The 18324-nt window shown below is 44.6% G+C and overlaps 2 protein-coding genes across 2 annotated transcripts in view; both read left to right on the plus strand.

Annotated features, from left to right (window-relative positions):
• The window catches only part of LOC138980280 (stabilizer of axonemal microtubules 2-like), a 19390-nt gene extending 14423 nt beyond the window's left edge, over window positions 1-4967 (plus strand). The window contains exon 5 of the mRNA XM_070353174.1: window positions 3502-4967. Coding sequence (XP_070209275.1) covers window positions 3502-4967 — 1466 coding nt within the window. The remainder of the gene's footprint in view (window positions 1-3501) is intronic.
• The window catches only part of LOC138975196 (protein split ends-like), a 17837-nt gene extending 364 nt beyond the window's left edge, over window positions 1-17473 (plus strand). Inside the window, exon 2 of the mRNA XM_070347855.1 lies at window positions 8923-17473. Coding sequence (XP_070203956.1) covers window positions 9035-14350 — 5316 coding nt within the window. The 5' untranslated portion in view covers window positions 8923-9034 and the 3' untranslated portion in view covers window positions 14351-17473. The remainder of the gene's footprint in view (window positions 1-8922) is intronic.
• The last annotated feature ends 851 nt before the right edge of the window (window positions 17474-18324 follow it).

Genomic DNA, 18324 nt, shown 5'->3' on the forward strand with positions numbered 1-18324 from the left:
TGATCCCTCTGTGTATTGTCACGGACACGGTGCATAATTATGTCAGTCGATACACTGAACGTTTTTAATCAAAAGATAATTGTTTTAAAGCCACAATCGATTAAAGAATATTGAAAGGTCGCCACTTTATTCACACTCACAGCTTGCATTAAAAAAAAAGTACAATTTAATCTTTCTTTCTCTCTCCCTCTCTGTCTCTGTCTCTGTCTGTCTGTCTGTCTGTCTGTCTGTCTGTCTGTCTGTCTGTCTGTCTCTCTCTCTCTCTCTCTCTCTCTCTCTCTCTCTCTCTCTCTCTCTCTCTCTGCACAGTGTAATTACTCAAACATTGCAACAATTGTTCCTACTAACACCGCATAGCCTATACCTTGTGCTGGTTACATTCTACTAAGTCAATCATTAACAAGGACAGATTCCGCAGTCTATATATACGAGCACGCTAACTAGACAATAACAAGCTAGCATTCAAACAATAACAAAAGCATTAAAACTTGAAAGACGGTTTTCAATCCCAGCCTTCTATGCAATCCCCACGAAGCGAAACACAAACGAATCCCCAGGGAGGCATTAAATGCAATTCCGTCTCACATTCAGACAAGCGAAGCGATCAAAGGCTTTAGAAAACTGGTAATGGAATAACGGATATAAGACCCACCCGTTATTATTATTGAAGTCAGTGGGCTGGAACAATTGAGGAGATTTTCTGATCGAAGAAGTTGAGGCCATTACCCGCGTCAGTTAGTGTAGAAGCTGCTCGTTGGGAGGAGTGTACTAAAAGAAACACGGACCTTATGACAGGTAGGACGATCTTGTACATTTTCTTTCCGATTTTATTGTTTTTCCCCAAAAAAAGTGCTATTGAGTTAGCTAGTATTTATTTATTTATTTTTATTATTTCATCGTTTAATTATTTATTGATCTATTTATTGTTTTACATTTTTACTCATTGATCTATTTATTTACTTAGTTATCTATTTATAATATTTAATTTTTTTTATGAATGTTAGGTTCTTTTATTTGTCAACTTTTATCTATTTATTGATTCTTCTACTTTTGAGAGGGGGGGGGGGGGATTTTGGGGGGATAAAACTTTTGCAATTTTATAAAAATGTTAATGAGCTATGGTTATCGAGGGTAGTGCGTTGCGTGCGATGAATCGGTCGTTGACCTCAACTGTTCATTAGTGGTAATCGTTTCCGTGCACTACTTTCAACACCACGGATAGACGGATTTTTCCTGGTGTGCCCGACCGAATTTCAGGTACATTATCTGTTGTAGTTTCAGGGGACTAACTGTCCTCCGTTCCGACGTCAATAATGTATCTTCCTGCCACCGCACCCCTTTCCTGAACAAGACTTACAAAACGACATCAGTCGACGCACGCACGCAAGCGCGCACGTAAACACCCCACACACACACACACACTGACACACACACACTCGCACACAAACGGCACGCGCGCACGCACACATCCATGTTCGTAAAAGTGCTTGCGCTCGCAAAACTCGGGCATAACACTTTCATTCTCCTCTCCTTCTTCTCCTCCTCCCCCACTCCCTCCTTCTTCAGAGAATGATTCATCATTCTGAACATCCCTCACTCCCCTGAACTTTGACTAAACATAACTTCCTTCGGTCCACTTTGTGTTTAAAATTTGTTAGAACAGGGATTCAGCTGAAATTGAGATGGTTAGGTCTTACCTCGCTTGGTCGGATATCGGAAAGATAATCTCATGTGCGTGTTCCTCGGGTTTAGTAAGATGTCAATCGTCTGAAAGTGAGAGTTGAGGGCAATAGATTATGCACAACTTCTGAATAAGTTTCGGTTTCTTTGGTGACCTGGTTTCTTGCTGACCTTTATCTGTTTGGTTCAATTTACTTTGGTACACTTTAAAATGTAGTGCTATGTAGCCTACACGCTTGTAGTATATGTCGCACAGTGACTCTCGGGTTTGCACACCATGTGCTTCAATGCTTTCGCTGGACGAATACCATGTAGTTGATTTCTTCAGCGTTGACGATAGTTGTAGCGCAAGCACTGTACAACTTGCACCTGTTATATCAGATTGCACACGTAGAAGTATAGCAGCATCGTTGACGTTGTACGCTGTGGTGTTGTTCTTGAGTATTGATCAGCTCTTGCTGCTTTCGATCGGGCTTTGTGTCGCTTCCTGCTACTTGAATAATTAAGCATTGTTGTGGTCTTCTTTGGTTTTCTAAGTTGAGGAGATCTTTCTGAAATGCTTACATTTCATTTCCACTTCACCATGAGAAAAGAGTAGTAATTCGAACGCAAGTTTAGGTTCATGAATAAGTTTGTTTGTCAGTAAAGACATATCTCGTCGTTGTTTTCGCAAATAAATAATGAAAAACTTTTTGATTGAATAAAAACATCTTTTTATTTAGATCGAAAACTATTTCATTATCTATTTACGAAGAAACACTTTTTTTATTCAGAATTTTTCAATTTAATATTTGTAATATCATAGAATCAGAAATACATGTTTTTGTAATTAGTGGACAGAGATGTGCTGAAAGTTATGACATTTAATTTTAATCTAAACAACGAAGTGACTGTGGTAAGATGAACAAAGTTTAAAAAAATAAAAAATAAAAAACCAAAGGAATACTGTACTCACCGATACAAGAACGAGACAAGACGGTACGAATTTTCGCTTATGGAAGCTTCATCAGGAAAAACAAGAACACAAAAGACAACAAAAAGCAGACGCAACACGGAACGAACAGGAAAAACAAGAACACAAAAGACACTTGATGAATGCACAAAGTAGGTGGTTTTTTTCGTAAACATGAACCAGAACATTGCCTTTTGGGCTTTGAACAGATTAACCCTTACACTGGTGCAATTCTGTAACACATGTTACATAGCCACTGGTGAATTAACAGAGAAAAATAAAGAAAAACGGTCATATAGGTTTTCGCATCCATTATCGGAACCGACCAAACAGACTGAGCCAGTAGCGTTAATTTTAATGTTCTTTCTCGACATAAACATTCTTTCTGGTATACTGAATTTCAACAAATATCGAAGGATACAAATATCTATGTCATCAAGAGACATAACCGACGCATAGTTATGAGATGCGTATCAAGAAGAGCAGGGACGAAAAAGAGAACAGAAGAGAAGCGAACTGAAGAAAAGAGAACAACAGAAAAGAAAAAAGAAGAATACAAAATAGAAAAGAACAGAAGGGAACAGAAGAGTACAGAAGAAGAAAAAAAGGAACAGACAAAAACCTGATAAGAGAAGAACTAGGACAGAACAGAAAATGTTTATCATATGCTGTAGTGTCAATTCTAAACCTCAACAGACTTTCAGCACAGCTTTGTCATTTTGATTACTCGCTTGCTGTCGTGAGATTGCGTGCGAACGTGCGTGCATGTGCGTTTGCGCGTGTACGTCTGATCTCACTGGCATGTGCGCGTGCGTGTGCTTATGAGCGTGTTCATGCGGTGTCGCTGACTTGCTGGTATTGGCTGGCAGCGGAGTTCCAGGAGTGGAGCCTGCCCCCTCGCCACCAGCGCGAGGTATCGCAGTGGGCCCCTCCCCAGGACCCCTTCCAGGGCACCTCCACCGCCAAGAAGGACTTCACGGAGCACACCATCAGCCGCAGGGAGATGTTCAAGCGGCAGGACGAGTGGGGAGGTCCACAAGGGAACTTCCAGAGCTCCACGGGCTACAAAGACACCTTTAAGGAGCACGAGCTGCCCCCTCGTAGGCCCCGGAACCGCCAGCTGTGGACCTCACCTGCGGTCAAGTTCAGCGGTGTGTCCACCAACACGAGCGACTTCACCGGCGCCTACCAGCCCAAGCGCGAGAGCCTGGGCCCTAACCGCGCTGCCTTCAACTCCAACGCGCCCTTTGACAGCAGCACGACCAGCAAGGACTCCTACAAGGAGAAGCCGCTCGGGCAGAAGTACGTGCACGGCTACCAGCCCTACGTCCGGCCTGAAGGACACATGGACCTCAGCACCACCAACCAGAGCCAGTTCCGTGAGTTCCCCTTGACGCGTCAGGTCATCGAAAAGCCCAGCTCCTCCCACATCCTGCGCGGCGCAGGCCCAATGGCATCGGAGAGCGGCTACAACTCGGAGTTCGTGGAACACAGAGCGGCTCGACGTGAGATGCTGAAGCCCCAGAACAACTACGAGCCTCCTTCCTCCAAGTTCGACGGCGAAAGCACGGCTAAAGGCGACTACGTCGAGAAGCTGCTAAGCCCGCGCGAAACCTACCGACCACAGTGGGCTCCGGTTGGCTCGGGCGCTCCTTTCGAATCGTCGACGGAGAACAAGGCGAGCTTCGTGGAACAACCGGTGCAGCCAAGACTTCGACGTGAGAAGCAGGCCTACATTGCGCCAAGCGTGCCCTTCCAGGCCAGCACCACAGCCGCGGAATCCTACCAGGGCCTCGTCGCGCCCAGGACCCGCAACTTCAAGCCCGAGAACAACACCATCAGCTCGGACGGCAAGTTCGAGGGCAAGACGACCTTCATGAGCGACTTCCAGGAGCACGAGGTCAGCCCGCGCTTCCGCCACGAGCAGGACCGCTACGTGAGACCAGAAGGCGAAATGGACATGATGACCAGCAACCGCCAGGCCTTCCAGGAAATGGGTCGCCCCCAGAGGCTCCCAGTCCTCAAACCCGGTTCGTCCCACCTCATGAAGCGGGAGGGCAAGTTTGACGGCAGCTCTAGCTACGCGGGCGACTTCATGGCCCCCATGGCTCCGGTCAGACAGCTGATAAAGCCCAGAGACGAGTATCAGCCCAGTGGAGACCGCTTCGAAGGCACCACCACCCAGAAGTCCGATTTCAGGGGGGCCTACGCCCCCAGGCAGACCAACTTCCGGCCCCAGAACCGCCCCCTGCAGAATCTCAACGCCTTTGAGGATAACGTGCGCCCGGACTACCGTGCTTGGCGTGACGCCAGTCCCCAGGCTCTCACTGTTTGAGTCGTCCACTATCTAGCTGTGTCACCTCAGTGTCTGATCCGTCCACTGTCCAACTCGCTTTCATTTAAAGCCACCTTGGGCTAAAAGCTCAAAGGAGTACATGAACATAAAATATAAACTGTGGACCCTCAGCGTCTCATCCATCCACTATTTAACTACGGATCGTGATTGATTTTCTTAACTGTCTATAAGTCTACAGTCCACGGAGAAGCATTGTGTGTCACATAACCGCCTTGCTTCAACAATCAAAACACCTGTTTTGAGCAGAAGGCATGACGTTTTTATCATTAATTTTTTCAAAAAGCACGTGTTTGTCCTGCTGTATCAACTCCATGGCCTTTGGCGTTGAAAATGTGTGCTGAAAAATATTAGTCATGTCGTTCAATATACATGTGTGCGGTTAATGTAATGGTTGAAATAGGGTTTCACGCCTTAGCAGAGCTGAAGATTTAACCCAAGACAACGAATATGTGTACAAATGTGAATCTAATTCATAATGAAAGTTTTTCAAATATCATTAAGCAGAATCCAGCACCTAGTCTCCTCTCGTTCTCTATCCCCGTCCTTTCTTTCTCATCAAATGCTTGTGTTTTAATCGACGAACGATGTCCATTTTTGCCTGTTGTAACCTGGTCATCTTTTGGGTCATGGAAATTTTACATTTCGAGTCAAAGAAAGCAACAAAAAGAGTCTGAAAGAATTGGACTGAACGAACATTTGGGAGCCTTGTTTTTGTACTTCTTTCTTTCTTCACTTTCGATTTTTGAGAAGAAAGATTACCTGTTTCATTTCTTATTTGATTTGTTCGGGATTGGCATTTACTATAGCTTTCGGTGTAATCTTATAGCTGATGATTATGCTATTATGTTGATCACCCGTGAGATAATCATTTTTTGTATGCACCGTTTTGATTTGGGTTTGTTTTGATTTTCTGCAGCGTTCTCGTCCGTTGTTTTGGTGAAGGTTTTGACTAGAAATGGAACTATGTGCACCTTATACCGTTCGCCATCTTTTTGTGTGTGTGTGTTCGCTTTTGTGTACGTGCGATATTTTATTTGAATGCACAAAGAAATTGTCTGTGATTATATTCTGCAATGTTATTCCATGTACCGTCTGCAATATATATCCACGTCAATGTTTTCTTTTGAATCAAAGGTATTATTTTATATTTGTTCTGTGATTATAATTCGTTCTGTGATTTGTCAACAACAGTGTCGGGATAGTCTAGTTTCATTGTTGGGTTAAGGGTGTGAGCCCAGCATTTAAGAGACTACTTGTGGTGATCTTGTCTGTAGTGAAGTGCTTTGCGACACATTGTTATGAAGCGTGTTTCTCAAGGTACTCATGTACAAGATTTACCTCCAGTTGTCGGAAACCACTGATAAATACATTTATAAGTGGAAAGACGCAAAAAGCCAGAACAAAATAAGGCGTATTAAACATTGTTCTACAAATGCATTTACAAGTAGACAGATAACAGAAATGCCAAAATAAAATTGTTCATTTGTGTTCTAAGTCACTGTCTTCTGTTAGCAAGAATTTCGTGTGACATGCATTGTAAAAGTCATTGGTATTGCATGATTTATTAACCGTCCACATTTCAAACATTCTCTTTTGAGAGTATGATAGGCCTAAGTATTTGACTCAGCGATTTGCCAGTAAGTCAACGAAAACTGGTGAGTTTGATAGTAAGCTTCTAAACGTATATACTGTCCAACCAGACAATAATATCAAAAGGAATACTGTTCTGCGAGGAGCTAGCTTTTACTCAAATACTTTGTATTCTGAAGCTCACCAGTCGTATGCTTGTTTCTAATACATGTACCTCTTTCAACTGAAGGTGGACATTCAGTTGTAGTTGTATCTCTGCTGTTGTGGCAAACGATAATGCATCGTTACAGACCCCTTATTGGATCCTTCCTTGCCAAAATTCAACTCACTGAAAATGCTAACGCAATATAAAATTACTGGCTTTACACAAGGGAAAAAATTGTGTACTGTTTCACATGATACTATTTACTTGGTAGAATAAAGACAACCGTGGATTTAAGAAAAAATGGCATACTGGTTATTAAATTGTAAATGTGTGATATTGCCTTACTGGGGAGAGTCAGAACTATTGGTGTTTTTGGTCGAGGTGAATAAATTGATTCTAAATAATAATAGCTTTTGCTTTGATTGTTTTTCTCATTGTGTGTATTATGTTGCACAGTAGTTGTGCACGATTCGTTCTTACTTCCTCTCTCTCTCCTCTCTCGTCTCTCTCTCTGTCTCTCTCTCTCTTCTCTCTCTCTCTCTCTCTCTCTCTCTCTCTCTCTCTCTCTCTCTCTCTTTTTACATTTAGTCAAGTTTTGACTAAATGTTTTAACAATAGAGGGGGAATCGAGACGAGGGTCATGGTGTGTGTGTGTGTGTGTGTGTGTGTGTGTGTGTGTGTGTGTGTGTGTGTGTGTGTGTCTGTCTGTCTGTCTGTCTGTGCGTGTGTGTGTGTAGAGCGATTCAGACCAAACTACTGGACCGATCTTTATGAAATTTTACATGAGAGTTCCTGGGAATGATATCCCCGGACGTTTTTTTCTTTTTTTCGATAAATACTTTTGATGACGTCATATCCGGTTTTTTGTAAAAGTTGAGGCGGCACTGTCACACCCTCATTTTTGAATCAAATTGATTGAAATTTTTGTAACGCAATCTTCGACGAAGGTCGGACTTCGGTATTGCATTTCAGCTTGGTGGCTTAAAAATTAATTCATGACTTTGGTCATTAAAAATCTGAAAATTGTAAATAAAATGTTTTTTTTTTATAAAACGATCCAAATTTACGTTCATCTTATTCTTCATCATTTTCTGATTCCAAAAACATATAAATATGTTATATTTGGATTAAAAACAAGCTCTGAAAATTAAAAATATAAAAATTATGATCAAAATTAAATTTCCGAAATCGACTTAAAAACAATTTCATCTTATTCCTTGTTGGTTCCTGATTCCAAAAACATATAGATATGATATGTTTGGATTAAAAACACGCTCAGAAAGTTAAAACGAAGAGAGGTACATTCTTCTTCTTCTGCGTTCGATGTTGATGGCCGTGCTAAATCCTCAGACCAGTGGCTGCCAGGAAGTCCGCAGTGAAGAGAGGTACAGAAAAGCGTTCTATGCAGCACAGCGAAACCACTACCGCGCTGAACAGGCTCGTCCGTTTCACTCCGTTTTGCACAAGTGCGTTCAGTTTCATTCTGTGAGTTCCACAGCTTGACTAAATGTAGTAATTTCGCCTTACGCGACTTGTTTTTCTGTCTCTTTGTCTCGGGAGAGTGTGTATATGTTCAGTTGAGCTGAATGCATCTGTATTTTGCATTAGATTAGCTTAGTGTTCGCTCACAAGCATCAAGAAAATACACCTACAATATTAATAAGACACCGTATGTGATATTAAAAACAAATATGAGCTTTCACTCTCACGCACGCACGCACACACACACACACACACACACACACACACACACACACACACACACACACACATACACACTCTAACACACCTTCGAACGCGCTCGTGCGCATATTTACACATACAGGAATACTACTAGCATATACATACAATCAACACGCATTTGACAAAAAAGGATAAATGAATAAATAAATAAATAAATAGAAAAAAAGATCGTCAAAATATGAAAGTAGAATGCAAGCACACACACGCACGCAGACACTCTCAATACAATACTTCATGACAACACCCAAACACACACCCACACACACACACATACACACGCGCGCGCGCGCACTCACACACACACACAAACACACACACAAACACACGCGCACGCACGCACACACACACACACACACACACACACATACACACACACACACACACACACTCACTCACTCACTCAATCAGAAACCAGTACAAACCGAGGCTGACTTAACTGGTCACATATTTTAACAGGTAAACCTCAAGTTGCAACAGAAGGGAGAACACAAAGTTACCCAGAGCCCAAGAACGACAACTCACTCACAGCAGAACCCTAGCGCAGACCAAAGGAGAAGAGCCAGTCAATATGAGCGAATACCTAGGTCCAGCCGTCCGCAAGAAGCGGAAAGGGGAGAGTACCCAGTCTGAAGTCTTAAAGTCGACAGACAAGATGGACGGCAACACAACCACTCACCTAGACTACCCGCCTCATGACGTACAGAGGACGCAGAAACGCCGTGTCCAGCCGGATAGTTCTTTGAAAAACGATGGTCAGTTTGACGGAAACACGATCAACAAGCAGAACTACCCGGAACACAGTCTGCAGAAAAGACAGAAGAATGCGCGGAAGAATTCGGATTTGAAAGGCGGTCAACCGTTCTATGGAGAAACGACAGCCAGAAAAGAGTATCCCGAGCACGAGTTGCCCCACAAAGAGAAGCTCAAACGACCCCAGGATCAAGGTTTGACTGATGACAAGACGTTCCGTGGGGATACAACAGCCAGAAAAGACTTTCCCGAGCACGCGTTGCCCCACAAAGAGAAGCTCAAACGACCCCAGGATCAAGGTTTGACTGATGACAAGACGTTCCGTGGGGATACAACAGCCAGAAAAGACTTTCCCGAGCACGCGTTGCCCCACAAAGAAAAGCTAAAACGACCCCAGGATCAAGGTTTGACTGATGACAAGACGTTCCGTGGGAATACAACAGCCAGAAAAGAGTACCCCGAGCACGCGTTGCCCCACAAAGAGAAGCTTAAACGACCCCAGGATCAAGGTTTGACTGATGACAAGACTTTCCGTGGGGATACAACAGCCAGAAAAGAGTACCCCGAGCACGCGTTGCCCCACAAAGAGAAGCTTAAACGACCCCAGGATCAAGGTTTGACTGATGACAAGACGTTCCGTGGGGATACAACAGCCAGAAAAGACTTTCCCGAGCACGCGTTGCCCCACAAAGAGAAGCTCAAACGACCCCAGGATCAAGGTTTGACTGATGACAAGACGTTCCGTGGGGATACAACAGCCAGAAAAGACTTTCCCGAGCACACGTTGCCCCACAAAGAAAAGCTAAAACGACCCCAGGACCAAGGTTTGACCGATGACAAGACTTTCCGTGGGGATACAACAGCAAGAAAAGACTTTCCCGAGCACGAGTTGCCCCACAAAGAAAAGCTCAAACGACCCCAGGACCAAGGTTTGACTGATGACAAGACGTTCCGTGGGGATACAACAGCCAGAAAAGAGTACCCCGAGCACGCGTTGCCCCACAAAGAAAAGCTAAAACGACCCCAGGACCAAGGTTTGACTGATGACAAGACTTTCCGTGGGGATACAACAGCCAGAAAAGACTATCCTGAGCACGCGTTGCCCCACAAAGAGAAGCTCAAACGACCCCAGGATCAAGGTTTGACTGATGACAAGACTTTTCGTGGGGATACAACAGCCAGAAAAGAGTACCCCGAGCACGAGTTGCCCCACAAAGAGAAGCTCAAACGACCCCAGGATCAAGGTTTGACTGATGACAAGAACTTCTACGGGGGTTCTACACAGAGGCAAGATTTCAGAGAAAGCGAGACACAGAAACGAGAGAAAATTCTTCCCCGCGACAGTAACGGTCTCACTGATGACAAGACGTTTTACGGCGACTCGACACAAAGAAAGGACTTTGGAGAGAATGAAATACAGAGACGTGAAAAGATCCTACCCAGGGATAGTAACGGTCTCACGGACGACAAAAACTTCTATGGCAAGTCAACCCAGAGAGATGACTTCAGAGAAAGCAAGATCGAGAAACGACAGAAGATAATGCCCAAGGATAGCGACGGCCTGACGGACGACAAAAACTTCTACGGCGGTTCAACCCAGAGAGATGACTTCAGAGAAAGCAACATCGAGAAACGACAGAAGATAATGCCCAAGGATAGCGACGGGCTCACTGATGACAAAAACTTCTACGGCGGTTCAACCCAGAGAGATGACTTCAGAGAAAGCAACATCGAGAAACGACAGAAGATAATGCCCAAGGATAGCGACGGGCTCACTGATGACAAAAACTTCTACGGCAGTTCAACCCAGAGAGATGACTTCAGAGAAAGCAACATCGAGAAACGACAGAAGATAATGCCCAAGGACAGCGACGGCCTGACGGACGACAAAAACTTCTACGGCGGTTCAACCCAGAGAGATGACTTCAGAGAAAGCAACATCGAGAAACGACAGAAGATAATGCCCAAGGATAGCGACGGACTAACTGATGACAAACACTTCTACGGCGGTTCAACCCAGAGAGATGACTTCAGAGAAAGCAACATCGAGAAACGACAGAAGATAATGCCCAAGGACAGCGACGGCCTGACGGACGACAAAAACTTCTACGGCGGTTCAACCCAGAGAGATGACTTCAGAGAAAGCAAGATCGAGAAACGACAGAAGATAATGCCCAAGGATAGCGACGGGCTCACTGATGACAAAAACTTCTACGGCGGTTCAACCCAGAGAGATGACTTCAGAGAAAGCAACATCGAGAAACGACAGAAGATAATGCCCAAGGATAGCGACGGGCTCACTGATGACAAAAACTTCTACGGCGGTTCAACCCAGAGAGATGACTTCAGAGAAAGCAACATCGAGAAACGACAGAAGATAATGCCCAAGGACAGCGACGGCCTGACGGACGACAAAAACTTCTACGGCGGTTCAACCCAGAGAGATGACTTCAGAGAAAGCAAGATCGAGAAACGACAGAAGATAATGCCCAAGGATAGCGACGGGCTCACTGATGACAAAAACTTCTACGGCGGTTCAACCCAGAGAGATGACTTCAGAGAAAGCAACATCGAGAAACGACAGAAGATAATGCCCAAGGATAGCGACGGGCTCACTGATGACAAAAACTTCTACGGCAGTTCAACCCAGAGAGATGACTTCAGAGAAAGCAACATCGAGAAACGACAGAAGATAATGCCCAAGAATAGCGACGGGCTCACTGATGACAAAAACTTCTACGGCGGTTCAACCCAGAGAGATGACTTCAGAGAAAGCAACATCGAGAAACGACAGAAGATAATGCCCAAGGATAGCGACGGCCTGACGGACGACAAAAACTTCTACGGCGGTTCAACCCAGAGAGATGACTTCAGAGAAAGCAAGATCGAGAAACGACAGAAGATAATGCCCAAGGATAGCGACGGGCTCACTGATGACAAAAACTTCTACGGCGGTTCAACCCAGAGAGATGACTTCAGAGAAAGCAACATCGAGAAACGACAGAAGATAATGCCCAAGGATAGCGACGGACTAACTGATGACAAACACTTCTACGGCGGTTCAACCCAGAGAGATGACTTCAGAGAAAGCAAGATCGAGAAACGACAGAAGATAATGCCCAAGGATAGCGACGGCCTGACGGACGACAAAAACTTCTACGGCGGTTCAACCCAGAGAGATGACTTCAGAGAAAGCAAGATCGAGAAACGACAGAAGATAATGCCCAAGGATAGCGACGGGCTCACTGATGACAAAAATTTCTACGGCGGTTCAACCCAGAGAGATGACTTCAGAGAAAGCAAGATCGAGAAACGACAGAAGATAGTGCCCAAGGACAGCGACGGCCTGACGGACGACAAAACATTCCACGGTGACAGCACGTCCAGGAGTGATTTCACGGAAAAATCTTCCCAGAAGCGAGAGAAGATCCTGCCCAAAGACACCAACCTGACCACTGGCGGCAGTTTCGACGGAAGCACCACATCCAGACGGAGTTTCCAAGAGCACCAAGTGCAGAAACGGGAAAAGGTGCAGGTACCAAAAGATAGCGGCGTCCTCACAGAAGACTCGAGTTTCCAAGGCAACACTGTCACAAAGGATGACTTTGTCGAAATGCAACGGAGCAGACGACAGCCGATCAAGCAGCAAGACGCCGACCTCAAGACGGAAGGCAGCTTCGATGGCAGCACTACAACTCGAGTGGACTACCAGCAACCCCAGCCGCAATCCATGCGCAAGGGGAAGACACCCAGAGACGGGATTTCTCTGACCAGCAGCAAGCAGTTCTACGCAGACACAACATCCCGTAGTGACTTCACGGAGAAAACCCTGTCCGCACGTCAGTCCCAGCCGCGCAAAGCAGACGACCTGTCTCTGGGACAGGACGCTGAAGACATCAGCTCGGACATAAAGAAGTATCTGAAGGAGCACCAGATGAAGCCTTACAAGGCCAGACGTGGCAGCGGGAAGCTTGCGCAAAAAGCCTGGTCGCCTGCTAAGGACTCCCAGGACACCATCGTGGAAGAGCCACACATGGAGGCGGGTAGCGGGTCTGCAGGAACAGAAGCTGATCACACCACACCGCGCAAAGCATGGGGCGACGTGCAGAGCAGCGGCCTCAAGCATGATGACACCGACCCGCGTCAACTGTGGTCCAAGGCCCCTCCCCCGCCTCCTGCCCGGGCTCCCCACAGAGCAACCTGGGGCCCTGATGGAGAAGATTCGCAGCCATCCTCAGCGCCCTCCACTCCCGCCACAACCCGCCCGTCTGCACGTGCCAGGGAGAAGGCTGTGAGCAGCGCTGACGCCCGCGTGGAGCGCTCTCCTCTCTCCGGAAAGAGTGACGGCAACGTCTTCTCCAAGTACAGCGTGCTCCCCAAGCTGGACTTGTCCTCGCTCACCGCTGAGGACGACTCCCAGCCACCCAGTCAGAGACAGCAGCAGCAACCCTCTTCCCAGCCTACCACTGCAGGGGCGACAGGAGAGTCAGCCTACACCGCCTTGCCGCCCATAGCTGCTGACAGAGAGCCCAAGACAAAAGACACGCACCTCCCTCAGAAGTCGCTGGACGACCCTAGGCAACACTGGGCCGTCGCTCCTCCTGTTCCCGCCATTAGGGTCCACCCGGCATCCTCTCACCCGACTCCACCCGGGCACGATAATGAGAACAAAACTGCTGCCGTCAAGAAGCGAGATACGCCGTCTGATCCCAGGTCGTCTCGGCCTATGGCGTTCAGAGACGCAGCCAACACAGGGCCAGTCAGCACACAGCCAGGCGATCCTTCACCAGCTGCTGTCAGCGGCGGCATGACCAGCGTGATGACTCACGGCGAGCCACAGAGAGGAGGAGAAGAAAAGTCACGTCGCGGCAAACCCTTGAAGCCCATTGAGCACACTGTCATCGAGAAGCGACAGCCGTTGAGGCCTCGTTCTTCAGGCGTGATGAGGGGGCTCTACCGGGACAACTGGTCCACCAACTACCGCCAGGACTTCCAGGAGAGAGAGAAGCTGACGAGCAGACCTGCTGGCGCCTTTCACGCCTCTATCTCCCTATCCCTGGGTGATGCTCAGTCCGATACCGTTTCCTGGAAGGACGTTTTGCCTGCTCGAAAGTCCTCACAAGCCTTCCCTTAAACTGACACATTATCTGCGGGCGTAGGAGCTGCTAGTACGTTAGAGCTGCTAGTACTAAACTCGTCTGCAGGCCTCTCATTTTATGGCTGCAGCCCTGCCTGGCACCTCGTACTGGAAGAACGCCACACCTGCAGGCAAGTCGTCGCTACTGGCACCTTTACTACCAGCATCGGGGATGGCCGAACGGAAGAAAGTCAGAGCATTCGGTCGGAATTACACTCGGCACCCAGGGAGGGTGGGGGGGGGGGATGTTGGTCACGAGAGAGCGCCAAATTGGTGGGGCTCAAGCGCTTGGTTGCATTGGTTGAAATTGAGATCTGTTTATTTGAAACTTCAACCAATCCGATCAAGTGTATGTGTGCGTCTCACCCAGTTGGACAATTTGTCGTGCATACCACACCAGGCCTCGCTGCCGACAGGAGCTCTGCCCGACGACCTTGTCGTGCCAAGTGCCTGTGCTTGGTGCTTGGCTTCTTTCCCTTTGACCCATGTGGCACGATTCTCTTTTCATGTCCTGTAGAACAAAAGGATTTAAAATCACCTCGACAGATCTGCAGTGGTTTACATGTTCATGTTGTTTTCACGATAACGAAGGTGTTTTTAAACCCTCATTACTGCTGACAAAATAACGCTGACATCAAGTGAGGACAGAAAATGAACAGGGTTTTACAAAATCAGATATTGCAATTTAGATTATACAGTGTCATATATTTCATCATTAAATCATTCTGTGTGACTATACAGAGTAACATTTTCGTTTTTACATAAAAGTAGTGGTAAAAGATTTGTATAAAAGCAGAAAAGAAAGAAGATAGCAATATCTTATTGTGGAAGATTAATAAGATCAGTAGAAGAAAAAGAAGAAAAACGCTTGTACTTTTAATGAACACATTCATGTTTTATTGGTTGTGCGCTACAATTCATTGTTGGCAAAATGAATTCTGAAAATTTTCCTTTCGGAATTTGTTTTGGCTCTAAGAAATCTTAATTTTTAATTTTTTGTATGGCTTTACTTATATTATCCAATGCGACAATACTGCTGCTGAACATGCAATAGGCCTACTGCTTCGGAACTATGTGATATTTTATATAACGAGTAAAAGCTGAGAAGAATTTAACATTCGTTGACATTTTGAGAATGTACTATTTTTTCTTACTTGATTTAATTTTTTTAAATATTTTTTTTTATGTTGGGCATGTTGAGTCTGAACTTATCAGGCATTTCAGTATTTCCTTAATCAAGGTAAATCAATCAAAAATTGCCTACAATATTCCGTCCACTTGGCAAAATGATTCCAATCAAAATGGTCAGTAATTCTTTATTGTACTCCTTGCCCAGTCGAATTAATGTACTTTTTGTTGTACCCGTGTTTCCCTTTCCTCAAGTAACCCGTACTCAGATATTTTTCCCCATCTGTTCCCGGTACTTTCAACCAGTTTTTAATTACTTTTTTGTGGTAATAGTTTTGTTAGTATTTGTCTCATAGATTGTTATTCACTTTTGAAATACGCTCAACGTATTTGTAATAAAACCGGAATTAGATATTCCAATGGCGTTTGACCTCTTTCCTTAGATGTACTTTTTTTTAAAGACTGTTTTCGATGTCTGATGGGATTTGTTACCATTTAACAGCCGTAACTAGTATGGATTGTTAATCAAATCAAGTTTGCACAGTATTAATTCGTTTGCATTTTTGTGTAGTTTTCATCTGTACAGGTGTTTTGCAGTCTTCTGTTGACTCTGCAGATCGACGCACAGTTTGCGAAAACTGATGGAAAACGCATTTTATATGTTGAAGAGCAGGGCAGGGTATCCAACATTTTCGATTTCGTCATGTGGTCATTGTAGAACAGGCACGCGGGCGTACACAGATAGAAAGAACGAGAGATAGACAGATAGACACAGAGAGAGAGAGATAGTATCAGTTGCTTACTCGTCAAAATGGACAGATAATGAATTTTGTTTTAAAACTGACAAAGCCCCAAAGCCACAGGCTTGTCCGCGAGCGCGCGTGCCTCCAACTAATCTCTAGCCGTTCATCGATTTTACGAACAAACAAAGCACAAAATCATTAGCTGTCTGCAAGTTGAAAAGGAAGTAAAAACAGAAGTGACCACATGTTTCAGTGGATACCCAGCAACCTGCTTAAGTACGAATCATTCGTCTACAAACGACTTTTGTTGAGCGTCGGAGGAACACATCACCTTTTCGCTGTAAAAATTATGATTGGTTGTATTATTTTTTCGGGAACAAGAACTTTATATGAACAGCCTTTCACCCAGAGATTATACTTAAACAATTGCGTATCGATATTTCATATGTGTTGGCGTATTTGTTTGTTTGTTTTACTCAAAATGTGCACTGCTGAGATACTGCACAGTTTGCAACACACAGCTCAGTCGTCTGTGTTACTTTTAGCTCAAACGGCCTCCTGTATTAATTTACTATATTTCGTTTTAACACACGCAAAAACTGTTGATAGAATCAATAACACGAGTACACGTATTTCCAAATTTAGTCTGTTTTTTTAATTTTTTAATTTTAAATTTTTTTAGATATATAAATCGATTTGATATTGCTGAAACTGACCCTTGTGCCTTGCAATTTCTTCGTCTGTTTGCTTTCTTCTAACATTTGTCCTTTTGTGTCATTATTAATTTGTTATTGTTTTTCTGTTGGACTGTTTGTTTTATTATTTACATGTACTCCGAAAGCACCATCGAAAGGTTATGGGAGAATGCTCAGAGAAAGCTGTTTTCTTAGGCATGTCCTTCGCACTGATTGTGACACTGTAAACAAACTTGCCTGTCTGTCTGTCTGTCTGTCTGTCTGTCTGTCTGTCTGTCTGCCTGTCTACTTGTCTGTTAGTGTCCAGATCTGCCGATCATCTCTCTTCTATCGCGGACACAAACTATTATGCTCAAGATGTTGTGAAATAAAATAGACTGTGATACTTTTTACATATATTTTATTCATAATTGCCGCATCGTCATACATGTACTATATATTAAAAAACATTATAATTTACGAAAACGCTGGGAGGCTTTGTAAGTGTACCTATCATTTATTATCTATTTAGTAAGGGTCTCTTTCTTCTGAAATAAAAATAAGTGTGAACATGATGCTGTTTTCCTTCTTGTGTGTGTGTGTGTGTGTGTGTGTGTGTGTGTGTGTGTGTGTGTGTGTGTGTGTGTGTGTGTGTCTGTGTCTGTCTGTGTGTGTGTGTGTCTGTGTGAGTGTATGTGTGTGAGGTGTATGTGTGTGGTGTGTGTGCGTGTATGTGTGTATGTGTGTGTGTGTGTCAGTGTGTGTCACTATGTTTGTCTATGTGTGTGTGTGTGTGTGTCAGTGTGTCAGTGTGTGTCACTATGTTTGTCTATGTGTGTGTGTGTGCGTGTTCGTGGGGGGGAGGTGATTATTGCATTCAGAGAAGACGAAGCAGAACAGATGACCAGAGACAGATTTACACAGAAAGTAAGATATATACGTATATATATAGAAAAGAGACGCAGACAAAAATAGAGACTGACATTTTGTAATGAAATGGAAAATAAAATATCATATATCATATCATACCATATCATATCATATCATATCATATATCTCTCTTTCTTGCCCCACCCCCCCCCCCCTCCCCTCCACTCTCTCTGTCCTTTACTCTCTCTCTCTCTCTCTCTCTCTCTCTCTCTCTCTCTCTCTCTCTCTCTCTCTCTCTCTCTCTCTCTCAAGTCAAGTTTAGCTTATTCTGGCAGCGTCGTGTGAAATTCTCTCCCGGCATTGGTTCGATTCCCAACGAGTCTCAATACTTTCAAAAAACACCTTTCATTATATTTAATGTCATAGTGCGAAAAGTCACAGCGATGGAAGACTTCGTTCTTGATTTATTTTCATATTGATCATATTTGTCCATAGCATCAGTGTTTCATATAAAAACTCCGTTTTGATAACACATTTTGTTCAAACATGTATGTTC

Source organism: Littorina saxatilis, linkage group LG1 (assembly GCF_037325665.1).
Source record: "Littorina saxatilis isolate snail1 linkage group LG1, US_GU_Lsax_2.0, whole genome shotgun sequence".
Classification (NCBI taxonomy): Eukaryota; Metazoa; Mollusca; class Gastropoda; order Littorinimorpha; family Littorinidae; genus Littorina; species Littorina saxatilis.